Genomic DNA, 26,836 nt, shown 5'->3' with positions numbered 1-26,836 from the left:
AGCCATGTCCATCAGAATTGATCATCATATAGTCTTCTTGCTGCTGTGTATAATGATCTCCTGGTTCTGATCATTTCACTCAGCTTCAGTTTATGTAAGTTTCTCCAGGCCTTTCTGAAATCATCCTGCTAATCATTTCTTTTTTTTTTTTAACCTTCTTAAAGATTTTTTTAAATAATTTTTTATTGACAGAATGCATGCCAGGGTAATTTTTTACAGCATTATCCCTTGCATTCATTTCTGTTCCGATTTTTCCCCTCCCTCCCTCCACCCCTTCCCCCAGATGGCAAGAGTCCTTTACATGTTGAATGGGTTGCAGTATATCCTAGATACAATATATGTGTGCAGAACTGAACAGTTTTCTTGTTGCACAGGGAGAATTGAATTCAGAAGGTATAAATAACCCGGGAGGAAAAACATAAATGCAAGCAGTTTATATTCATTTCCCAGTGTTCTTTCTCTGGGTGTAGCTGCTTCTGTCCATCTTTGATCAATTAAGGCTCTCATTATCAAAGAGGTCCACTTCCATCAGAATACATCCTCAAACAGTATCATTGTTGAGGTTATAATGATCTCCTGGTTCTGCTCATTTCACTTAGCATCAGTTCATGTAAGTCTCGCCAGTCCTCTCTGTATACATCCTGCTGGTCGTTCCTTACAGAACAATAATATTCCATAACGTTCATATACCACAATTTACTCAACCATTCTCCAATTGATGGACATCCTTTCATTTTCCAGCTTCTAGCCACTACAAACAGGGCTGCCACAAACATTTTGGCACATACAGGTCCCTTTCCTTTCTTTAGTATCTCTTTGGGGCATAAGCCCAGTAGAAACACTGCTGGATCAAAGGATATGCACAGTTTGATAACTTTTTGAGCATAGTTCCAAATTGCTCTCCAGAATGTCTGGATGTGTTCACAACTCCACCAACAATGTATCAGTGTCCCTGTTTTCCCACATCCCCTCCAACATTCCCCATTATCTTTCCCTGTCATTCTAGCCAATCTGGCAGGTGTGTAGTGGTATCTCAGAGTTGTATTAATTTGCATTTCTCTGATTAATAATGATTTGGAGCATATTTTCATATGTCTATAAATAGTTTCAATTTCTTCGTCTGAGAATTGTCTGTTCATATCCTTTGACCATTTTAGATCCTCCCTTTTGTCAAACTGGGGAAATAGAATAGAATTGGGAGTTATTCATTGGACCAAAATTTGGGTGATCCAAGTCACATACCACAAAATTCTCATTGCAATATAGCCCAGCCTGTTATTGTAATATTCATTTTCTCATTAATTGTGAACTAATCAGAGTTGAGTGCCACCCTCAGTAACACCTGCCCTTCCAAGGACATATAAACTATGAGGCCATCATCTTGAGGGGTCTTTGGCCTAGCCAAATAGCCAGATGGCCAAGTGACTATTCTTTTATTAATAAACATGCTGGCCTTATTAATAAAATGATTAAATTGCCCAGAAAATGTGTCTCCCAAAACCTTTCAAACATCACGGAGCTTACATCCCATTAGAGCGATAAAGTAGGTATGCCAATAATAAAAGTAAGTAGAAGTCTATGTCATCTTCTAGAACAGCCTTCAGATCTTGCCTGTGTAACCCGCTTCGGATCAGATCTTATATTTCTGAGGTGGATCAGATTTCCACTGAGAGAAAAGAAATCAACTATCTTAGCACATGGTTCTTTTCTATAATTAATCCAGCATAATGAAACAGTCAGCATTTTATTCTGAGAGGAGACAGTCAAGACAAGGAAAAGTAAATTTGTGGTAGGACTAAAGTAAAATCAGAGATAGAAAAGGGTTATTGTTTTGATTACTCACTGTAATAACTACCAGCTATCTAGTCAAGAAGAAAATAATAGTGACCTAAGTTTGATAAAGAGGAAGTTCATGACCAGACTGGTAGGATTTGAGTTAAATATTCTTCTTTTACTGTTACTGTGACATTAGTAAGTCATTTTGTCCCCAAAAATCTGTTTCCTGAAATATTCTTACCAGATGATTTAAAAAAATCTATTCTCCCTCCTCTACTTCTACCTTCTGTAAAACCAGGATATTTATTGCTTATGATCTCTTGCCCTTTGTGAATTGTTCTCTCTTTTTGTCCAGAATAAAGTCATCATAGTATAGTGGATAGAATAGTTGGTTTAAATAGTTTTTATCTCTCACATTTATTAGATATAACCAAAGTATAGGGCATGAAGTTTCTAACCCTTTAAAAAAATTCTTCAAGTTAATAGTGTGTTTATAATGTTCTTTCTCTCAGCAACTGAGTATATCAAAAGTCACAATTTAGTACATTCAAGCAAGGAAGGATGCGGGAAATATGTAGTTTAAATAGGGATAAGGAAAGGACCTGAAATTGTATTGGTATAAGAGGAGTCCTAGATATGAACACTGGTTGGCAGCCTTCTCTGCAACGTAATCTTAGAGAATGGCATGGAGGTAAGTGACTTGCCCACAATCACAAAGTCAAAGTGTCTGAAGCTGGGCTTGAACTTAGGTCTGCCTGGCTCCATTAGCTAAAATAGGACTTTTTCTTAAGGTCAGTTTAGTATTTACTATATCACATTGCACTGCACACAGTGTAACTAAATATCTGAAAGGATGCCAGCAAGGGAGAAGGTTATTGATGTTTTTCAAAACATCACTATTTGGACTTCTAGACACCTTTTTACAACACTTTTCTTCAATGGATGATTCATTTAAGTTAAATCTCTTTTCCTTCACCATGCCTTGGATCAATTATGTATATAGAAATTTAGTCAGGAAAATATGTGGTAAGATTAGCAGTGGTTTGTGGTATAATGAGCTTTCCTTCTAAAGATTCATTTTGTTTTACTTACAGTGACTGAAAAAGCAAAAAAAAAAAAAATCACATGGTTAAATATTCACATACTGTTTTGTCAACCATCATTTCCAACCAACTTGGGAATAAGGGCATGGAGGAAAGGAGGAATCATATTGAACTCTTTCCTTTTCCATACAACTGATCACAATTAACTAACCCTGATTTTTGAAGGCTGGGTCTTCTTTTGTTGTGTCCTATGCTACCCTCCTTAGCTAAGATAGCTATTTTTCCTGTCTTGCTACCATAATGTACCAAATGCCTCAGTTACCTGGCAGCAGTTAGAGGTTTCAATGTACTCAGGGTGTGCTCATATTAGCTATCCGGAGGCAACTCAACACCTTTTTTGCCCGTCTCTTGTTCAGGAACCCTCCCATCAACTTCCCATCCACATTCAAGAAGGAGCAGGTAGGCACCTGATCTGGTGTCTAAAATAGGGCATGTAGCAGCTAGTAACCTCCTTTGCCTGATTTGAGAATCTGCCCAATTCTTAGGAGTAGTATATTATTTATCACTGCAAAAGAATCAGATTCTCATGCTAGGTAGTATTTGATAAAATCCATTTCATGATACCACACATGATGGAATTCTAACCTTCTGGTTCCCAAAAGAGTGCCCCTGAGGTAACATACCTTTTCTAGGATGGGCATCTTTCCCTATTTGCTGACTTCTTTGTGCTCTTAGGTGTTTTCTAAAGATTTTTTCCTAGTGAGAAGGGAAAAAAAATAAATAGGCCTCTTATGAATGGGCCAAGTTTATTTGCAAGTATTCTTGAATCCCAGAGCATTGGCTTGGTATGACCACAGTTCTGACCATACTCTTCCCAAGAAGACAGAACCCACTTCAATACTTCCTTGTCTCTCAGAGCCAGGTCCTTCAGATGTTAGAGCTAGAAGATGCCTTAGGGATCCCCTCCTCCAACTCCATTTTTCAAAGGAAGAATCAGAATTAGAAACAATCAGATGACATGGCCAAACTCACACTGGTAGGAGCAGAGCTAGGTTTTGAAGCCAAAGTTTCTCTTCCAATCAATCCTGTTTTCAAGGTGCCCTTTTTCTATTCCTGAGAAGATAGGTTTACTAAACAAAATTCTAAAATTCCCTTTTCCTGGCAAGCACCACAGAGTAACCTGAGGGGTCAGCGCAAAGCAGTGTGGTGTGGACTTTGTTAAGAATGTGTTTAGATAACTTGTCTTGCTCTTACAGTAAGGAGTTCACTTTCTGGCTTGAATGGCATGCTAGAAGTGTTCCTAAGAAAGATGAGACTAAAAATCATTTCAGAAAGAGAGAAGGGGCAAATGACATTAACCAGATGGGAACCTACTGAGATTGATGTCTACTAATGGAGAGAATATATAAGAATCTGCAGGGCCATGAGCTCTGTAACATCCTCAGAAAATGCTACTGTGCCTGACCTTGACATCAAACTAGAGAGTGCTGAATCTTTTCTCCCCCAGCCAGATTGACTATTTGTTATATCCCTTCATTCAAATTTGTGTTTGTCTTATGTTTTTATAACTTTTTATTTTCAAAATACAAAGATAGTTTTCAACTTACATACAAAAATACATTCAAAGAAAGTTTTCACCCTTGTAAAACCTCGTGTTCCAAAATTTTTCCCCTCTCTTCTCCCTCCTTCCCATAGACAGCAAGTAATCTGATATAGGTTAAACATGTGCAGTTCTTCTAAACATATTTCTACATTTATCATGCTGTACAAGAAAAACCAGATCTGAAAGGGAAAAAAAAAGAGAAATTAAAAAAAAAAAGAAACAGGCATACAAACAACAATAACAAAAGATAAAAATACTATGTTATGAATCATATTTAGGCCTGATAGACCTCTCTCTGGATACATATGACTTTCCATCCCAATTCTATTTTTTTTTTTTTTTATTTTTTTTTTTTTTTTTTTTTTAATTTTTTTATTTAATAATTACATTATATTTACACTCATTTCTGTTCCGATTTTTTTTTCCCCTCCCTCCCTCCACCCCCTCCCCTAGATGGCAAGCAGTCCTTTATATGTTGGATATGTTGCAGTATATCCTAGATACAATATATGTTTGCAGAACCGAACAGTTCTCTTGTTGCATAGGGAGAATTGGATTCAGAAGGTATAAATAATCCGGGAAGAGAAACAAAAATGCAGATAGTTCACATTCGTTTCCCAGTGTTCTTTCTTTGGGTGTAGCTGCTTTTGTCCGTCATTTATCAATTGAAACTCAGGTCTCTTTGTCAAAGAAATCCACTTCCATCAAAATATGTCCTCATACAATATCGTTGTCGAAGTGTATAATGATCTCCTGGTTCTGCTCATTTCACTTAGCATCAGTTCATGTAGGTCTCTCCAAGCCTCTCTGTATTCATCCTGCTGGTCATTTCTTACAGAACAATAATATTCCATAACATTCATATACCACAATTTACCCAGCCATTCTCCAATTGATGGGCATCCATTCATTTTCCAGTTTCTAGCCACTACAAACAGGGCTGCTACAAACATTTTGGCACATACAGGTCCCTTTCCCTTCTTTAGTATTTCTTTGGGATATAAGCCCAATAGAAACACTGCTGGATCAAAGGATATGCACATTTTGATAATTTTTTGGGCATAATTCCAGATTGCTCTCCAGAATGGTTGGATTCGTTCACAACTCCACCAACAATGCATTAGTGTCCCAGTTTTCCCGCATCCCCTCCAACATTCATCATTATTTTTTCCTGTCATCTTAGCCAATCTGACAGGTGTGTAGTGGTATCTCAGAGTTGTCTTAATTTGCATTTCTCTGATCAATAATGATTTGGAACACTCTTTCATATGAGTGGTAATAGTTTCAATCTCATCCTCTGAAAATTGTCTGTTCATATCCTTTGACCATTTATCAATTGGAGAATGGCTTGATTTCTTATAAATTTGAGTCAGTTCTCTATATATTTTGGAAATGAGGCCTTTATCAGAACCTTTAACTGTGAAAATGTTTTCCCAGTTTGTTGCTTCCCTTCTAATCTTGTTTGCATTAGTTTTATTTGTACAAAGGCTTTTTAATTTGATGTAATCGAAATTTTCTATTCTGTGGTCAGTAATGGTCTCTAGTTCATCTTTGGTCACAAATTTCTTTCTCCTCCATAAGTCTGAGAGATAAACTATTCTATGTTCCTCTAATTTATTTATAGTCTCGTTCTTTATGCCTAGGTCATAGACCCATTTTGATCTTATCTTGGTATATGGTGTTAAGTGTGGGTCCATGCCTAATTTCTGCCATACTAATTTCCAATTATCCCAGCAGTTTTTATCAAATATTGAATTCTTTTCCCAGAAGTTAGGGGCTTTGGGTTTGTCAAACACTAGATTGCTATAGTTGACTATTCTGTCTTGTGAGCCTAGCCTTTTCCACTGATCCACTAATCTATTTCTTAGCCAATACCAAATGGTTTTGGTGACTGCTGCTTTATAATATAATTTTAGATCAGGTACAGCTAGGCCACCTTCATTTGATTTTTTTTTCATTAATTCCCTTGAGATTCTCGACTTTTTATTGTTCCATATGAATTTTGTTGTTATTTTTTCTAGATCAATAAAATATTTTCTTGGAAGTCTGATTGGTATAGCACTAAATAAATAGATTAGTTTAGGGAGTATTGTCATCTTTATTATGTTCGCTCGGCCGATCCAAGAGCACTTAATATTTTTCCAATTATTTAAGTCTGACTTTATTTGTGTGGAGACTTTTTTATAATTTTGCTCATATAATTCCTGACTTTCCTTTGGTAGATAGATTCCCAAATATTTTATGGTATCAACAGTTATTCTGAATGGAATTTCTCTTTGTATCTCTTGCTGTTGGGTTTTGTTGGTGATGTATAAAAATGCTGAGGATTTATGGGGATTTATTTTGTAGCCAGCTACTTTGCTAAAATTATGAATTATTTCCAATAGCTTTTTGGTAGAATCTCTGGGGTTCTCTAGGTATACCATCATATCATCTGCAAAGAGTGATAGTTTGGTTTCCTCATTGCCTACTCTAATTCCTTTTATATCTTTCTCGACTCTTATTGCCGAGGCTAGTGTTTCTAATACGATATTAAATAATAATGGTGATAGTGGGCAACCTTGCTTCACTCCAGATCTTACTGGGAAAGGTTCCAGTTTTTCCCCATTGCATATGATGCTTACTGATGGTTTTAAATATATGCTCCTGACTATTTTAAGGAAAAGTCCATTTATTCCTATGCTCTCAAGTGTTTTTATTAGGAATGGATGTTGGATTTTATCAAATGCTTTTTCTGCATCTATTGAGATGATCATGTGGTTTTTGTTTGTTTGCTTATTGATATAGTCAATTATGTTAATAGTTTTCCTAATATTGAACCAGCCCTGCATTCCTGGTATAAATCCTACTTGGTCATAGTGTATTATCCTGGTGACAATTTTCTGTAATCTTTTTGCTAATATTTTATTTAAGATTTTAGCATCAATATTCATTAGGGAGATTGGTCTATAATTTTCTTTCTCTGTTTTCAGCCTACCTGGTTTAGGTATCAGTACCATATCTGTGTCATAAAAGGAGTTTGGTAGGACTCCTTCAATCCCTATTTTTTCAAATAGTTTATATAACATTGGAGTTAATTGTTCTTTAAATGTTTGGTAGAATTCACATGTAAATCCATCTGGTCCTGGGGATTTTTTCTTAGGGAGTTGATTGATAGTTTGTTCTATTTCTTTTTCTGAGATGGGACTGTTTAGGATATTTACTTCTTCCTCTGTTAGTTTGGGCAAGCTGTATTTTTGGAGGTATTTTTCTATTTCATTTAAGTTGTCGAATTTATTGGCATAAAGTTGGGCAAAGTAACTCCTAATTATTGCTCTAATTTCCTCTTCGTTAGTGGTGAGTTCTCCCTTTTCATTTTTAAGACTAACAATTTGATTTTCCTCTTTCCTTTTTTTAATCAGATTTACTAAGGGTTTGTCTATTTTGTTGGTTTTTTCATAGAACCAACTCTTAGTTTTATTAATCAATTCAATAGTTTTTTTACTTTCAATTTTATTGATCTCACCTTTTACTTTTAGAATTTCAAGTTTAGTATTTGACTGGGGGTTTTTAATTTGTTCCTTTTCTAGCATTTTTAATTGCAAACCCAATTCATTGACCTTCTCTTTCTCTATTTTATACAAATAGGCCTCTAGAGATATGAAATTTCCCCTTATTACCGCTTTGGCTGCATCCCATACATTTTGGTATGATGTCTCATTATTATCGTTTTCTTGGGTGAAGTTATTAATTATGTCTATGATTTGCTGTTTTACCCAATCATTCTTTAGTATGAGATTATTTAGTTTCCAATTATTTTTTGGTCTACTTCCCCCTGCTTTTTTGTTGAATGTAATTTTCATTGCATCGTGGTCTGAAAAGGATGCATTTACTATTTCTGCCTTACTACATTTGAGTTTGAGGTTTTTATGTCCTAATATATGGTCAATTTTTGTATAGGTTCCATGAACTGCTGAAAAGAAAGTGTATTCCTTTCTGTCTCCATTACATTTTCTCCAGAGATCTATCATATCTAGCTTTTCTAGTATTCTGTTTACCTCTTTGACTTCTTTCTTATTTATTTTCTGGTTTGATTTATCTAATTCTGAGAGTGCAAGGTTAAGATCTCCCACTATTATAGTTTTACTGTCTATTTCTTCTTGCAGCTCTCTTAGTTTCTCTTTTAAGAATTTAGATGCTACCCCACTTGGTGCATATATGTTTAATATAGATAGTGCTTCATTATCCATGCTACCCTTTAGCAAGATATAGTGTCCTTCCTTATCTCTTTTAATTAGGTCAATTTTTGCTTTAGCTTGATCTGAGATCAGGATGGCTACCCCTGCTTTTTTGACTTCACCTGAAGCATAGTAGATTTTGCTCCAACCTTTTACCTTTAACCTGCATGTATCTCCCCGCTTCAGGTGTGTTTCCTGTAAACAACATATTGTAGGATTCTGGCTTTTAATCCATTCTGCTAACCGCTTCCTCTTTATGGGGGAGTTTACCCCGTTCACGTTTATGGTTAGAATGACCAATTCTGTATTACTTGCCATCTTGTTAACCCCGGTTTATGCTTTCCTCCCTTCTTTCCCCTTTCCCCCCTTCCAAGTATTAAGCTTGTGAGCACCCCTTGCTTCTCACAGCCCTCCCTTTTTAGTGTCCCTCCCCCCGCCTTAGAGTTCCTCCCCCTATCTTACCCCTTTCCCTCCCAGTTCCCGTATTCCCTTCCGCTTAGCTTATTCCTTCCCTTTCCACTTTTCCCTTCTCACTTTTCAATGAGATGGGAGAAGTTTCACCATAGATTGAATATGTCTTAAGATTTTTCACTTAAAGCCAATTCTGAAGGCAGTAAGATACCCACTATATTCATCCCCCTCCATTCTTTCTCTCAGATATAATAGGTTTCCTATGCCTCTTCATGAGATGTACTACCCCCACTTTACCCTTTTTCTGGTACAATGTCCTTTCCACATCAATTTCTAGAACAAGGTATACATGTATTCTTTATACATCTATATAGTCAAAATATAGTTCCCAAGATTAATCTTTACCTTTTTAGATTTCTCTTGAGTTCTATATTTGTAGATCAAACTTTTTGTTAAGTTCTGGTTTTTTCATCAGAAATAGATGAAATTCGCTTACTTCGTTGAATGTCCATCTTCTTCCCTGGAAAAAGATGCTCATTCTCGCTGGGTAAGTTATTTTTGGTTGCATACCAAGTTCCTTAGCCTTTCGGAATATCATATTCCAGGCCCTTCGATCTTTTAATGTGGATGCTGCCAGATCCTGGGTGATCCTTATTGTGGCTCCTTGATACTTGAATTGGGTTTTTCTAGCCGCTTGCAATATTTTTTCTTTCACCTGAGGGTTCTGGCATTTGGCCACTATATTCCTTGGTGTTTTGATTTTAGGATCCCTTTCAGTGGGTGATCGATGAATCCTTTCAATGTTTATTTTTTCCTCTGTTCCTATGACTTCTGGGCAGTTCTCTTTGATAATTTCCTGGAAGACAGTGTCCAGGCTTTTTTTTTCATCATGTTTTTCTGGGAGTCCAATGATTCTCAGATTGTCTCTCCTGGATCTGTTTTCCAGGTCTGTTGTCTTCCCCAGAAGGTATTTCACATTTTTCTCCATTGTTTGATTTTTTTGGATTTGCTTGACTGATTCTTCTTGTCTCCTCGAGTCATTCAATTCCACTTGTTCAATTCTGATTTTCAGTGAAGTATTCTCTTCACTCACTTTTTTAAAATCTTTCTCTAATTGTCCAATTGAGTTCTTTTGTTCTGTGGAATTTTTTTCCATTTCGCCAATTTTGTTTTTTAGAGAGCTGTTTTCTGTTTCCAGTTCACTAATCCTATTTTTCAAGGATTTTACTTCTTTATCCACTCTCTCTTTAACTTTCTCCAGACTCTTTTCCCATTTTTCTTCTAGCTCCCTTGTGAGAGCCTTTTTAATCACTTCTATGAGGTTCATCTGTGCTGAGGAACAGATGATTTCCTCCTTTGGGGAATCACCTGGGGACTGCCTGTTTTTAGTCTCCTCAGGATTTAGAGTCTGCTCTCTATCTGTATAGAAGCTGTCAAGGGTTAAAGTCCTCTTCAGCTTCTTGCTCATTCTGTCTATTAATCAGAGATAAACTACCAAAGAAAAACAGAAAAAACTGGAGTCTTTCTTTGGGGGGGGGGGCTGGGTGTGTTATCGAGCTTCCTCTACAGACTGCAGGTGGCAGTAGTGAGGCACTAGCAGGACTGTGCTGCGCCTGCGCTCTGAGATCCCAAAGCGTGCTGAGTCACTGAGGGGGGTGGAAGGGGGGGGGGGGGCAGGTCCTGAGAGACTCCAGCTGTTTGGGGTTGTGTTCTTCAGCCCCGGTGTTTTTAGCTTCTCTGCTGGGCTGTTGACTTGCTGCAGGTTCCAAACCTGTAGCGAAGCTCTCCCCGCAGAGACGGCTACGATCACTCCCCACCCCCTCTCAGCTCTGCTCCCGTGCTCTCACTGCCGCTGCCCTCAGCCTGCGCCCGATCTAAAACCGCCCCAGCCCTCCAGTAAAGACAGACCTTTCTTGGCGGATCTCAAGGATGGCTTCTCTTGGTAACTATTTGTGGGTTTTTTTCAGTCAAGCATTGATTCAGAGGCTTGTAATGAAGTGGATAGTGAGAGAAAGCGCGGAGCTTATGCAACTGTGAGCCTCCTCTCCGCCATCTTAACCGGAAGTCCCCATCCCAATTCTATTGGAATTGACCTGAATCATCTCATTTGTTGAAAGGAGCCAAGTCCAACACAATTCATCAACATTCAATCTTGCAATTTTTGATCATCACATAATCTTATCGCTGTGTTCTGTGTTCTCTTGGTTCTACTCACTTCACTGAGCATTCAGATTTCAAGCTGAAGTGGGGACTTCATATATAAATCATCAAGTCTAACCCTCTTGTTTTATTGATGAAACTGAAGCCCAGTTTAGCTAAGGAAGTTTGTTGTTTGTTGTTGTTTACATTTCAGGTCATCTATGATTCTTTGGGGTTTTCTTGCCATTTCTTTCCCCAGCTCATTTTACAAATGAGGAAACTGAGCAAAACAGGGTTAAGGGACTTGCCTAGAGTCACAGAGCTAGTGTCTGAGGTCAGGTTTGAACTCAGATAAGTAAGGCTTCCTGACTCCAGGATTGACCCTCTGTGCTCTGCCTGATCTGGCTGCCCTATGAAGGAGTTACCATACATGGAGTAAGAAGCAAAAAAAATGGATTCCATCCTAGGGCTCTGACCCTAGATCCAGTGTATTTTCTATCATACCAGAGATTTAATGACTTAGGATCACAGATTAATAATTAAGTGAGACTCCAGCAGTGATATAGTCGGTCTCCCTCATTTTAAGAGGAAAAAAAATTAAAGTTAGGGGAATTAAGAGACTTACTTGAAGTCACTCAAGTAGTAAATATTATCAGCAGAATGTGAACCCACATGCTCTGATTCTTTCATTATGTTATCTCTATTGGGCTTCTACTATCTGGTTCATAGTCTGCCATCTTGTTATGTGTTTCACCATTATAAGCTATTCTATTGTCTCTTTTAGAAGGTCAGGTCTGGTTTGGACCCAGGTGTATCATTTCATTATCTAATTATCATTAGATGTTCAGAAAAAAAAATTTTAAGCTGTTATGTTCTTTTTACTGTATTATGTTGCCTCTCAGTGCCTTCCCTTTGAGATTATCTTTAAGTTATCCTATACATATCTTGCCTGTACCTAGATGTTTGTATGTTGTCTCCCTGTGAGTTCCTTGAGAACAGGGACTAGGTTTTTTGTTTGTTTTCCCTATTTATCCCTTGGGCTTACACAGTGCCTGGCACATAGTAAGCACAATGGTTATTGATTTGAGAGGAGATAATAATCTTTGGAGAGGGAAATAAATTCAGGGTCCACAAGTGGCACATTTTATTTTGTGAGCTGGATCATTCTTTAGCTTTATTTTTTTTATATGAAAAATGAGGGAGTTGGTCTTGCTGGTACATAACATCCTTTCCAACTTTAGATTTGTGCTCCTATGGCTATGCTGACTCACTGTTTTGGATTTTCCCAGTTTGGGTCTGCCTTTCCTCCCTTCAGTCTGTTGGCAAGTTTGGTTAAGTGCCTCTCTATTTTACGGTCAGCTTGCGGACCACTGACCCCTTCTAATGGCTGAGAGTTTCCTCTTTCCTCCCCATCCCTCCCTGTTGTGCTGTATAGAGGTTTAGACTTGATTAACTTTTAATGAAGGGGAAAGGTCAGGCCCTTTAGTGTGCTTCAGAGTCCTTTTGCAGGACTATATTCCAGTATATGAGAAAAAAGAAAACCTAGCATTATCTGAGCTTTCATCTCGTCTTCCTTCCTTAACTTTTTTTAAAATAGACCTTTGTTCAATAAACCTTTCTCAGTACAATCAAGTTAACAAGCATTTATTAAGCTTGAGCTTTCATCTTCTCTTCCTTCCTTTATTTTTTTTAAATGGACCTTTGTTCAATAAAGCTTTTTCTCAGATAGAATAGTGAAGCCAACAAGCATTTATTAAGCACCTAGGCATTCTGACAAGAGTTGGGAAAGATATAAGACAGCCCCTACTCTCAGGGAGCTCCCAGTTTAGTGGGGAGGTGACATACAAACAGCTATATCTAGTAAATGGGTAAACTGGAAATAATCTCATAGGAAAAGCACTAGGATTAAATATTGGCAAAAGCTTCTTGTAGAAGATGAGACTTTTAGGGAAACCAGGAAGTGGAGAAAAAGAAGAAGGGAATTCCAGTAAGAGGAAGCGGGAATAGTGGGGAGAGCCAGTGAAAATGCCTGGAGTCAAGACATGAACTGTGTCATTCATGGGAGAAACAGCTACGAGGCCAGTGTGACTGAATGTAAGGATGATGGTATCCATGACAGAAATAAGGACATTAGAAAGAGGGACAGAGGGGGCAAAGGAAAATGCTTATAATTGTTGCCTCCATTTCTTTTCCTCCTACTTCTTTACTTTTTGCAGTCTGATTTTTTGACTAAGCTGAAACTATTCTTTCTAATATCATCAATAACATTAAAAACATACAGAATGATATCAATAAGTACAAACATATAAACAATCAGAAGAGGCTAGTTATTAGAATACCACTCACACAGGACACATAACCATTTGCTTTTCTCTCCTTCTCAAGGAAAGGATAGAGTAGTGAATAGGACTGGTATTAAGGGCTATCCAAATGTTGGTATTGGAATTTTTGTTAAATGATAGCAAAAAGCTAACAGTGATTTACAATCCAGCTTCTACACTATGGATCATGACTCCATATGGGGTCTTGTAACTGAATGGGGGGTTGTGAAATTATGATTTATTATCAGCAAAATTTGATTTGTAAAAATTTCTCAGATGAAAAGGAGAAAAGGAGTCACAAGTGCAAAAAGTTTAAGGAGCCCTGATCCATAGTACCTGAAGTAATATGAAAACTGTCTGGAATGATAAGTTGAAAGCAGATTATGGAATGCTTTATATGTCCAATTGAAGAGATTCTATTTAATTTGAAAGGCAATAGGGAGCACTGAAGCTTCTTGAAGGTGTGTGTTATGTGTGTACTTGTGTCTGTGTGGGGGCAAAGGAGTGTGCTTTAGGAATATCAATTTGGCAGCTGTATAATGAATGGATTAGAAAGCAAGAGATGGAAGTAGGAAGTAGAGGGTGACAATAATTATCCAAGTTAAAAGTGATGAGAGCTTGAAATAGGGTGATAACTATGTGAGTAGAGAGACACAGAAGATGTGAGATGATGTGGACATAGAATACATTTAACTCCAATTCAATTCAACAAGCATTTATATGGCATCTTTTGGGACAGCTAGGTTGTGCAGTGCACCAAATATCCAGCCTGAAATCAGGAAGATTCATCTTCTTCAGTGAAAATCTAGCCTCAGACACATACTAGCTGTGCAACTCTGGGCCAGTCACTTCATTCATACATTTCTTCATCTGTAAAATGAGCTGAAGAAAGAAATGGCAAACCAGTCCAATATCTTTACCAAGAAAACCCAAATGGTATCACAAAGAGTCAGACATGACTGAACAACAGCAATGTGCTAATAATTGTGGATAAAGGGATTGAAGAAAGGATGACACAAGGTTGCAAACTTTGGTGACTCCTCTTGACAAGAATAGAAATGGGGGAGGGAAAGAGGTGAGAAGGTGGTGGGGAGAAATGATATCTATATTCCTTCCTTCTGCTTCTTTACCAACCTCTAAATTCCTGACCTATTACAATATGGTTTCTGACCCCATTGCTCAACTGATAGCACTCTCTTCAAGTTATCAACAACCACTTAATTCCTAAATCAAATGGCCATCATTCTTGACCTTTCTTTGGCATTGACATTGCTAATCATTACCTCTTCCTGTCTAGAACACTCTGACTTCCCCACATTTTCATGACACAACTTTGTCTTGGTTCTCTACCTACTTGTCGTATTGTTCCTTTTCATTTTCGTTTGCCAGATCACTATCTGTGGCTTGTCCCCGATATGTGGGTATGCTTGGCTCTTTCATCCACATGGATTCTCTCTTGATGATCATATCAGGTTCTAGAGGTCCATTATCATCTGTAACCAAATGATTCCCAACTCTACATAGCCAGTCCTCATCCCTTTCTATCACTAACTCTTCTGCTGGACATTTCTTCCTCTATCACTTATAGGCATCTCAAGCTCATAAACATACAGGGTGGAATTCATCTTTTCCCCTAGACCTGCCACTCTTCCTAACTTCTCCATTTCTGTGAAGAGTACTAATAGCTTTTCAGTCATTCAAATGTACAACCTTGTAGTCATCTTTGAGTCTTCAACCCTACTTAGTAATTAATTTCTAGTATTGTTGGTTCTACTTCCATAACACCTCTCACATTCATCTATCATATCTCCATGCTCATGGCCACTGCCCTTGTCTGGACTATAGCAATAGCCTCCTAATTAGTCTCCCTACCTCCAGTTATGCTTTGTCTCCAATCTTTTCTACAAAGCCAGCAAACTGATATTCCTAAAGCAAAGCTTTGACCAAGTTATTTGCTCAAGAAGTTTCAGTAGCTCCCCATTGACTCTAAGATAAAATACAATTTATTCAATTTGTATTTAAAGCCCTTTGCAATCTGATTTCAGCTTATCTTTCCAATCTTTTCAAAAGCACACTGCATCCCAACCAAACTGGACTGTTTGTTCCTTACAGAAGACATTAATTTCATCTTCCATCTTTGTCTCCTATATTTAGAATGCTCTCCTTCCTTGTCTCTGCCTCTTATGAAGACACATTTCAAATATTGTCTTCTACATAAGAGGGGAAAAGAAATGAGCATTTATATAGTGCCTTCTGTGTACCTGACACTAGTGGTTTATAAATATTAATTATCACAACAATATTGGGAGGAAGGTGCTGTTATTGTCCTGATTTTACAGTTGAAGGAACTGAGGTAAACAGAGGTTCAATGACTTGCTCAGGATCACACAGCTTTAAGGCTTTTCCTAATTCCATCTTCAAGTTAAGCTATTCCCTCCCTCTTGAATGTGTTTTCTGTTGACTTTCTATAGGTCTTATAACTACTTTTTTGCATATATGACATTCTCTCACAGTAGAATATAAGCTGCTCGGGCACCGTACCAGTTTTTATTTTTGTCTTCATATGCCTGGCTGCTAACCTAGTCCCAGGAACATAGTATAAACTTAGTAAATGCTTGTTGAATTAAACTGAGTCTGGTCAAATCTCTTTTTGTAGGAAACTGGAGCTGGGAAAGAAGTGATAGCTAATTAATTGAAGAGCGGATTAGAACGAGGGTCTCCTGAATTTTAATATAATCTTTCTGCTACACTGGGAATCAGGAGACCCTGCCCCTCTTCCTTTTTCTTTTTTCTGCCACTAAGCAGTATTATGATTTGGGGTGATTCACATAACCTTCCTTGACCTTAGCCTCATCTAGCAAAATGAGGGGGTTGGACTAGATGACCTCTGACCCATTTCCTGCTCTGAGATTCTGTCATTATCTTGCCTAGCATGGAATGCAAGTTGTTTTTTGATAAGCTAAACTGAGTGATAGCAGATGGTGAGAAGAGCTTTAGGAATTCAAAGGAGGGAGGGTACCAGCATGGAAAGGAAGGCTTCCCAGAGGAGGTGGACTTTGACCTGGCTTCCATAGGGGTGATAATTCTCGGAAATTTGTCATAAGATCACCCTAGGTCCTTAGTAAGTTTTAAGTATGTAAAGGGAGGGTCCTCCATTTTGAAACCGGATCATCCCCCTGTCTGTTTAGCTTGGGCTCTTTTAACATGGAGCTGGAGAGAGATCTTCCTGTGTGCTGTGAAGAGCCTTCTCCGGGGAGATGCCCTTATCTCAGCCAGGGCATCGACCTCTCCCACTGACACTGCCGTGTGCTGTTTCTGCAGAGAGTGAGCCCTTTCTGAGGGCTGGGGACAGCGCCTTCATTTCTTGCCCTGTAGTGCCACCCCAGGTCAGTCAGGGAAAGTGAATCTGAGGATGCAGAGGACCCGCTGGCTCTCTAACATACCATCTCAGCATTGAGGGAGCTGGGACTGCAGTGCTGAAGATTAGAAGCAGCCCCAGCTCTCTGTTCCAAACTGGGTTTAAAGGCAAGCTGGTTGGCTCCCTCCCTCATCCCCAACTCTGCAATACACACATTGTCCTATACCTTACATTACCAGGCAGCTGAAGGTGAGGATTGCCCTGTGATGAGGGACAAAAGCAAAGGAGCCAGACCACTGCATTAAAAAGAAAGAATCTCAAAGGGAATGCTTTAAAAAAAAAAAAAAAAAAACCCACCTCAAAAAATCCCAGTCAAAGAATTAATTAGCTGAGACTCAAAATAGCTTTTGTGTATGTATGGCTCTTGACAGGTTCATAGGGTGAGATCTGGGAGGGAAAGAGAGAAAAGATTGCCATTTTTTTTTCTTAACAAATGCATCAAGTCCAAGCCATTATGCTTCTGTTGACCTTGATGTATTTTTTTTCTGAAGGACAACAAGGACAGCTTAGAAAATCTGCCTGACTACAAACAGGTGTCAATAATAGGGTGGGATAAAAACCCTGAGACTCTGGACCGGAGGTTCTTAGCTTTTGTTTTGTCTTGTGTTTTTTTTCATAGACCCCTTTAGCAGTCTGGTAAAACCTATCTTAAAATTTTGTTTTGTTAAAAAAAAAATACATAGAATTACAAAAGAAATCAATTATATTAAAAATAGTTCTTTTCAAAAAAAAAAAAAAGAAAATAAGTTCACAGACCTGATGTTAAAGCCAGCTATAGACTTTGCTAAAGCTGTGCCTGTGGAAAGAAGACAATCTGCTATCCTTTTCAGTGGTGCTAGTATGTTTGGTGGGGTGAGGGGTATAGTAGGAAAGGAAGCAGGGTTTGTGTTCCTCTGTTTCTTTGGGAACAAAAAGAAGAAAAGCAATGTTTGAATCCTGAATTTCTATTTCCCAGTTCCTGATAACATCCTTACCATTCCTTTGACTTTATAAGAGTCTCTTGGTAAGCACCCTGAATCCCAGAATAATTTCTGAGCTCCTGGGGCTGCCAGAAGGATTCGAACCCAGATGGTACTTGAAATTCCATGGGCTCCTGGGGAATGTTTGCCATGGAGAAAAATATGGTTAAAACATTTTCATTGTTTTCTCTACATGTTAAGCATCTTTTAGTAAACAGGCATTTGATTATTTAATTCTGGTGAAAAGCATCAGAAAGTCCACAGTTTCAAGTCTACAAGTGAAATATGACTCCAGAAACCATTATCTGTATGTCATCCATGCAGGGCCCATGGTCCAGATGCTGTGCTCATGGCAGAAGGCAACCGCCCCACTGAACTGACCCAATCCCAGATGTTGCACATTGCCCAGCAGATTGCAGCTGGCATGGTTTACTTGGCATCCCAGCATTTTGTGCACCGTGATCTTGCCACCCGGAACTGCTTGGTCGGAGAGAACCTACTGGTGAAAATTGGTGACTTTGGGATGTCCCGTGATGTATACAGTACCGACTACTACAGGGTGAGTTGCTGCTTTGAATATTAATTGAAGTTTTTATTATGGTCTTTCAGTGACTGATTATAGCATAACCTTCATGTTTGGGGGACTTTGCTACTAGATTTCTACATTTGGGGTTCAGGGAGGGAAAGGGTACAAGTGCTTGGGAAGATTTTTGAGAGCTAAGTCCTAGAGTTATTGATCTGAGGATCTTAGATTCTTTGAAAATATGGCCACGTTATTATAGAATAATTAATCCTGGCCTTGGAGGACTGAGGTAGGAAACTCAAAGTACATTATATTTAATAAACTGTTAGAGGTAGTTGATATATGAGTTGATTTTGCTTATATATGGATGTGTTATGTATAACTTAGTTTGTTCATAAAATTGTAATGTTTGGTTTATTTTGTTCTCCTTCCCCCCTCCCCCTTCATTTCAAGAGGATGGGGAAGAGCATATCTGGAAATGAAGATGTAAAACAAAAGGCATAAACTAAACTAAAAAAAAAAAAAAAACAGTCACCACATATATAAAGCACTTTATGAGCATTGTGGGACAACTATTATTATTAGGATACAAGGAAGTATCTGAAATTACAGAAAAATCTATTTTTTCCCTATAGAGATGAATATTAGGCTTTGGAAGGTCTCTTCCAGATAGGGTTGGTGTTACTGGGAGGTGGCCATATATTCTCATTAATCCGGAAAATTCTGCAAATTACCTCTTATGGCTAGCTAGTATTTTCTGCTTTAGTTGTTTAAACTGCCTATACCCAAAAAGCTCATCCTGAAATCTACCTATAATTCTTTTTCCCTGAGTTACTAATGCAATCATTCTTTTGTGTCATGGAGTCTGGTGAATTGTGTTATGGAGTCTGGTAAAGCCTATAGATTCTTTTTTTAAATTACTTTATTTTTAATTTGTGGAATAAAGCAAGCATTTCTATAACCTAGTACAACAACAAAAAATATAGCACATGAAATTGCAACTCTACCATGCACAACTTATTTCTTTCAAATATACAACAAAATTATCACATAAATTTCTTTTTTTTCCTTTTTCTCCTCCTTACCTCTCCTCCCACCCTAGAGAAGATGAACATTAGACACAAATATGTGTGTATGTGTGTGCATGTGTAAAATCCTATACATACATATATTTTTCATTCTTTCTCTGATGTAGATAGTTCTTCTTTCTTCATATGCCTTTTGCAGTTAATCTGGGTAATTCGAGTAGTCAAAATAATTTACTCAAAGTCATTCTTAAAATGATATTGCTACTACTGTATACAATGATTCTTTTTCAGAACAGTGATTTTAAATGCAAAATAAACAAGATCATAAAGGAAAACAAGTATATTGAAATCCAATTATGCACATATGTATCTGTATATATATTCATATTCCCATATATTTATAAGCTCATAGACTCCAATTTAAGAACCCCTATTCTAATAGGTTTCTACCAAAAAAGATGTAGAGGAGTTATTCATTCAAGTGAGACCACAGTAACCTGGTACCAGCCTTCTGATTTCCATTAGGTCCTAATGATTACGATCATTAGCACCAATTAGTTATTAGCTACTTTATCTTTTGATAACCAAGAAACAAGATGAAAACTGTAAAATTTTAGGAAACATTGAAACTAACTCTACTTATTACCTTCTTCCAATCCTCTGCCATACTACATATTTCTTTGCAGGACAGTGGAAGAAAAGGGGGAAAAGGAAGAGAAAGTAGATGTATGCAATATTTACTTTAAAAGATTATTTAGCAGATCTAAAGTCAGTTTGCTGGAGGTTTAGAGGAATTAAAAATGGATTATGAATAACTTGATTTGTTCATAAAATTGTCATGCATGGTATATTTAGAAATGTAATGGCCTAAGGAAAAATGCAAAACCAAATATCTTTCTTTTTCATTATAGACAGAAATTAGGAAGTCCCTTGGGAAAGTGTTTTTCTTCTTAAAGTTTCTGTCCCCATCCCTGCTTCATGTCTCTAGATAAATGAAGAATGAGTATATTTCAGCTGATGAGGAAGAATGGAAAATAGATAAGTGAGACTGACTTACAAATATTGGAGGAAGGCATCAAATTTAGGATAACAGAGTTGGGGATCAATATTTGGTCCTAAATTATCCTGGACAGGATAAATGGGCAAATAATCTCAATCATAGGCAATATGTATATGATCCTCTTCACTCCCCAACACCAGCCATTTCTCCTCTACCCAAAACCAGGAATAGCTTCCTTATGTCCCCCTCCTTCCTTCTATTAAAGTAGGCTTTCCACATTAGAATTGATCTATCCATTGATATTAAGGCATAAATGATTGATAAAGCTTAATGTGCTCTCTATCTCAAGGGAACTTTATTTTAATAGAAAAAGCTTTGAATCAAAAGTATATATTTTCAATTGTATAATTTCAGGAATCTGTGAAGTTAGGAAGGGGAAGTTTTTTGAGAGGGGATGGGTTCAGAAGGGTGGGACTTAGATTCTCTGAAAATAGAGTCTGTCTCTGAATCTCATTACCTTGAAATTTTTGGGAAACTGGATATATAATATATAAGGTAGGAAGAAGGGTGTTTCTCCCATAGTTGGTTTGTTTTAAATAATTGTGATTAGTTCTGAGTAGCATGAGATGAGGTTTATGTCCAGAACTGGGAAAGAGAAGGGAAAGCACATGGCAAACCCAAGATCAAAGTTGAAAGGAGATTGAATTGCAAAAACACCCTGTTTTCTTGGAATTTTTATAATTATCATTATATTTCAATTCCTATCTGTCCAGCCATTGCTTTAGTAAGTTCAAGGCCAAAAGAAGTGCTACAAATTCAACATAAGACCAAAAAAAAGAATGTTTCTGTGGATCTTGGCCCATTCCCAGCTTCAGTGAGTACCTGGGACCTAGGCAAATGTCTCTTAAGGTTAAATTCAAGAAGAATGTTTCCCCATATTATCTATTAGTAATCATTTGTAAGATTTGTTGTTTAGATATCTACTATGTGTGGTGCTACCAAAGAGAGTAAGAGTCAGATTGTGTGTGTGTATGTGTGTGTGTGTGTGTGTGTGTGTGTGTGTTAACCTGAAATGTTTGTGGGGTCAGTCATGCTTTGGGATGACTGGGGAGAAGATTCAGATTGAAATATAAAAAACTTTGCTTTGAGTCTAATGATATTTTTGGTTTTGGTTTTTTTCTCCCAACTATATAAGGAAGGATTTTTTTTTCCTCTTTATAGTCTTTGTTTTGCTGCCTTTTATATTGGCTTTTATATCATAGGCATTTTCCAGTATCAACCCTCCTCCTCTATTGTTTGCCTCTGAGATATATCCATAGGAGTGGCACCTTCTTGGTCAATGTATGTGAATAATTTAGTAATATTTCTCATATAATTTCAAAGTGTTTGCTAGAAGAGTTAGGCCAAGAGTTAGGCCAAGTCACAGTTTTATCAGCAGTGCATTAATGTAGCTATTCTTCCAAAGCCCCTCCAGCATTTACTGTTTCTGACTTTCATATGTTTTTCCCAGCCTTGATAGTTCTGTTTCAATTTTCATTTTTTCCAAATATTTCATAGCTTTCATGATGCTGATTACATCCGTGAGATAAATTTGAGCATTAAGCAGACTAGGGAAGGCCCTAACTAAATGAAATGCCATTCTATGTGCTATAACGTGAGAATCAGCCACATGGTCTATTTTATTTTTATATGTTACAGCTGGGAGGGACCAAGGGAAACCATCCAGTCTAAGTTTCTCCTTTTACAGATATAGAAATTGTGCTCCATGGAGAGAAAATAACTTGTCTACCCAAGGTCAAACATCTAGTCATTGAAAGACGAGTACTTGAACCTAAGTCTTCCAATGTCAAATTTAATACTCTCTCAGCTGTGTCAAACTTTATTCAGAATCATATCATTACAGTCTGTGCACACATGTATAAGTTTATGGGTATGTGTATATACAAACACAAAAAAAAATATGCAATGTTTCATTGTCATCTGTAGAATCAAAAAATCTGGCTTTGTTACAGGACCATGAAATATTTCTGAATTGTTTTAATTTAAAGAAATACTCCCAGACACAAAGTGTTCCTCAGTCATTTTAATGATCATATATGAAATCACCTTAGTCCCAAAGAAATGAACACGTGGTAAATTTCATATATTTCTTTTCTCCAATCCCTCCGGCCAAAATATCTGACCAGAGCAGCTTTCAAAATGTGCTTTAGGGATCACCAGGAGTCTCTGAGACCCTAGCAGGGGATCCACAAGTTGAAAAATATTTACATAATAATACTAAATCATTTTAATTTTCATTACAGGAATTATCAATAGTTAAAACCTACATAAATAAAAATTAGTTGAAGTCCTCAGTAATCTTTAAGAGTATAAAAGGGACCCAAAAAAGTTTGAGAAATACTCTTACTATATTTATGCATAATTGATCCCATAGTATTCTATCCCTTCTCATACTCTAACTTCACTAATGCTTTGGGTTGTTACTGCTTATAACCTGAAATGTTACCTCTTCACCAGTCTTGTTACATGTCATTTATTTTCTGTACTTATCTTGAAACAACTTTACCTTAACTTGTAACAGTTATTTTAATATCATTCACCCTACTCTATATCACCCTTCAATCACCATGAGTAGTAAGTCCCTTTTCAGACTATAAAACACGCATGTGCTTCATGTGCCTTCATGAATATCCATAACAATCTATCATTATCAGTTAGTAACTATCATTCTTAATAAAAATAATTTTCATATAATGTTATAGATGCATGATGGGCATTTGGGGGGGTTAAAATTTTCAACAATAAATCAAATGTAAAAAGCAATTTAAAAGATATCATTAGAGAAATTGATGCCTGGAAAAGAAAATGGGACTGGTCAAGTTGTGAGAACAATTTGTGGAGCAGATATAATTGACAGGAGTCCTAGAGGAAGGCTTCTGGTATGGTGGATAAATTTTCAGTGGAGGATTTCTGGGAGTTCATAGTTAAAAATTACATAAGTTAAAAAAAACACTAATAAATTATGACTGGCACCATTGAAGGGAACTTTAATGAGATTGAAAAGCCATTGAAAATTTCTGAAAGTACCATGGGATTCATGTTGTTAGCTGTGCCCCTTGCTCTCTCTGAATGGATTCTTTACTAATGAATATTGTGGTCTATCCATATCTTCTCATCAGGGATCAATGTATGATCATTAAAAGTGCCAGAAATTCTTCCAAATGTAATCTAGCCCACTCTTCTCTTTTTCAGTCCTGAGCCTTGTTTGCCCAAATGCAATTCCTGCCAAAAGATATATGTATTAATGGACTGACCATCTAATAGCTTGTCATAATCAGAATGGCATGAATTATTCATCCACTTGGTTTTCCCTATATGAATTGCTAGACAGATTTCTTTTAAGTGGCCACTTAACTCATTATGGAAACCTCATAATATTCTGGGACCTGTTGAAATCTGCAAACATTAAGCTGGTGACCATATCCATCATTTGTAGGTATTCCTTTATATTTATATCAAAGTCAAATGACGTTTGTTAGTGATAGTGTGAAAACCCCACTGATACAGATTTTAACCTGCATGGGAATGTCACTGATGCAAATTATAACCTATCTGTGGGTTATGGTAATCTTAGAAATCCAAAACGCATTAAAGGGCTGAAATACTGTGTGGTTAAGTGATTTGCTCACTTAGTATGTGTAAATATATGATTTGAATTCAGATCTTCTTGACTCTAACATGAACAGTCTATTCATTATGTCTGTCATATCTATACAAGCATGATAAACTTGCATGATAAAATGCAAACAAGCATTAGAATGGGAAGTATTTTTTTTTTTTTACTACCTTTGGCTGGAGCAAGGAGAAGGGGAGTTTCACCAGGAAGCTGAATCTTTTACTGTTGGTTGCTGGGGGGTGGGGAGGAGGCAGAATTTTGTCTATAGTTTTGTTCTGTTCAGTGTGGAAAAAGTCTGGATGACAGCTGCTGTCTGTCATAGAGAAGTGGGAAATTGCTGCTGTGAGCCTTCAGCCCTGTTGCAGCTGAACTAATTATACATTCATGATGAAGAGAGAAATCCAAGAAACACATTTGCATTGAAACCAGCCTATAGAACTGACCAAAATTATTCTAGCATTGATGTTTGCTGAATTGTTTTAATTAACAGTTCCATGATATCAGTCTTCTATTTTGTTGATTGTTTCTTCTTCCTCCCCTCCATGGGCAAAATCTGACCTTTAGAAAATATCCCAAACCAGATTTGTCACATTCTACCCTTCAAAATTCTAGCCTTTCGCAATACTTAGTCTTTAGCATGCAAAAGTGGTGCCATTGAAAATATTTTTTAAATGAGTGCACTAGTAGTTGTTGAATATTTGTTTTTCATTATGATGTCATAGTAAGCAGGAGCTAGAAACAAGAACAGGAGCTCAGCCACAGGAAATTATAACCAATGAATGCTTCTCTTCTATAGGAGAAAGTATTAGATTTGGAATCAAAGGCATTAGCTCAGATCTTAGCTCTGTTAGTTGCTATCCTTGAGTCCTTAGGACAAGTCATCTAATCTCTTTGGGCCTCAGTTTCCTCATCTCTAAAATGAGGGGATTAAATGAACTCTAAATTCTGTTCTGGTTCTCCATCTATAATGCTTTGATTCTTCCTCAGCCTTCTTCTTCTAAGAAGACTAGGGCCTAAGAAGGTTCTTTGCCTGGATTAGTCCATTTTTATAAGAAAAAAAAAAAGAAATGGAGAAATTTGGCTTGTAGAGGAAAATTTAAAGAAATTGATATGTACATGTTAAATGAACAAGGCTATTATCTGAGCCTGAAAGTGTTGGAATGATGCTGCTTCTGGCAAAGGAAAATAATTAACCTCCCAGTACTCAAATATTTATTGACCGCAGAAAGAAATGAAATCCATCACATCACCCCAAAACCTCATTAGTGTTAATAGTATTATCCTCTCACCCCACAACTGATTTAACAAATAGAAGAATGTGCTGATCTGTCTTTCACCTTCTTTCCCATAACCCTGCCTATTTTAACAAGAGCACTTATGTTAAGGAAAATAGCCAGACATTAAGTATTGGGATTGAAGTAGGATGTAAGCCATCTACCAAATGGACAACCCCAGATCACCAACAACTAGGTAGTTATCACATTTCAGAAGGTGATAAGAAAATTACAGAGAACAGACTGTCATTTAATATCAGAGACCATCTTTGGGTTATTTTTGCTTTTAGTCTCATATATGTGTATGTAAGAGGTTTGAATTTATAATGAAAAAAAAAAAGTTGAGTAATCTTTCACAAAGTTTGGTGACATTAAGAATGCTAGTGATAGTAGCCAGCAAGTGGAAGTCAGAATCTGGTTTCTAAAGCTGTGGGGGATAAGGAGTGTTGAATCTTTCATTTTCAGAAGGAGTCTTGACTTCTTTTTAACAGAAGTTCCTCTCAACTCCTGGGCTTGGAAGAATTCTCACTTGTATTCATTCATTATAATCGTGGAGAAGCTTCCATTGGGGGCACTTGAAACAAGGCACAGTTTAAATCAGAGAGAATATTGCACAATCTTTCTCTGGGAGAGGAATTGACTGGAGGACAGCAGAACTATTTTATATAATTTTAAAAAACAATTCTTACCTCCAGTCTGCAATCTTTGCACAATAACAATTTGTTTCCTTTCAGAGGTATTATGAACTTGGCTCCTTAGGTTCTCTGTGTTAAAATGAGTGCAAAAGCATGGTGTGGCATTAATTTTGTGAAAACATCTTCAGTGTATCCTTCCTCTAACAGCAACATGCTTGCTTCCAGGAATCAACACCAAGTGATAAATTGATATTAAATGAAAACTAAAACTACATTATCTAGATTTACAAATATGATTTAATTCCTAAATTTTAACTCATTTGTGTTTTAACATTTTAGGAGATCATAGAACTATTTATCTAGAGTGGGAAGGAGTGTCAGAATCCACTGAATCTACCTCCCTTATTTTACAAATAAGGAAATTCATTTCTAGTTTCGTATAGGTAGATTAAAGTGACATAAGCAGTAAGCATCAAAGGTGCAATTTGAATCAGGTTCTCTGATAACTAAATCCAATGCTTACTTTTTATTTTTACACATAATAGTGTCTGTTAAATTGAATGATTGATAATGTGTGATGCCTAACATTCTTCAGCTCTTTATTTTAAAATAATGTCATAGTTTTAGACCAGGGTAAGGAATTTTAAAATTTACTTTAAAGATTTTTACATACCCTTCAGGCAGAGGGAAACCATGGGAAGGAATCCCAATGTCAAATTCAATTCACCTGGAGAGTAGGATTATATAAGAATAGAACTGAATTGAACCTGGGAGGTGATCTAGTTTAACTCCTTCATTTCTTTTCATTTTTAA

At 37.0% G+C, this 26,836-nt stretch overlaps 1 protein-coding gene across 3 annotated transcripts in view; it reads left to right on the top strand.

Moving 5' to 3' along the window:
- NTRK2 (neurotrophic receptor tyrosine kinase 2) overlaps positions 1-26,836 on the top strand; it is a 414,741-nt gene that overhangs the window by 311,906 nt on the left and 75,999 nt on the right. For all 3 annotated transcript variants that reach the window (XM_051966154.1, XM_051966147.1, XM_051966140.1), the window contains one exon: positions 18,212-18,446. In XM_051966154.1, coding sequence (XP_051822114.1) covers positions 18,212-18,446 — 235 coding nt within the window. The remainder of the gene's footprint in view (positions 1-18,211; positions 18,447-26,836) is intronic.

Source organism: Antechinus flavipes, chromosome 1, assembly GCF_016432865.1.
Source record: "Antechinus flavipes isolate AdamAnt ecotype Samford, QLD, Australia chromosome 1, AdamAnt_v2, whole genome shotgun sequence".
Classification (NCBI taxonomy): Eukaryota; Metazoa; Chordata; class Mammalia; order Dasyuromorphia; family Dasyuridae; genus Antechinus; species Antechinus flavipes.
The sequence above is the reverse complement of the archived record's forward strand: the minus strand, read 5'-3'. Positions and strand labels throughout refer to the sequence as shown.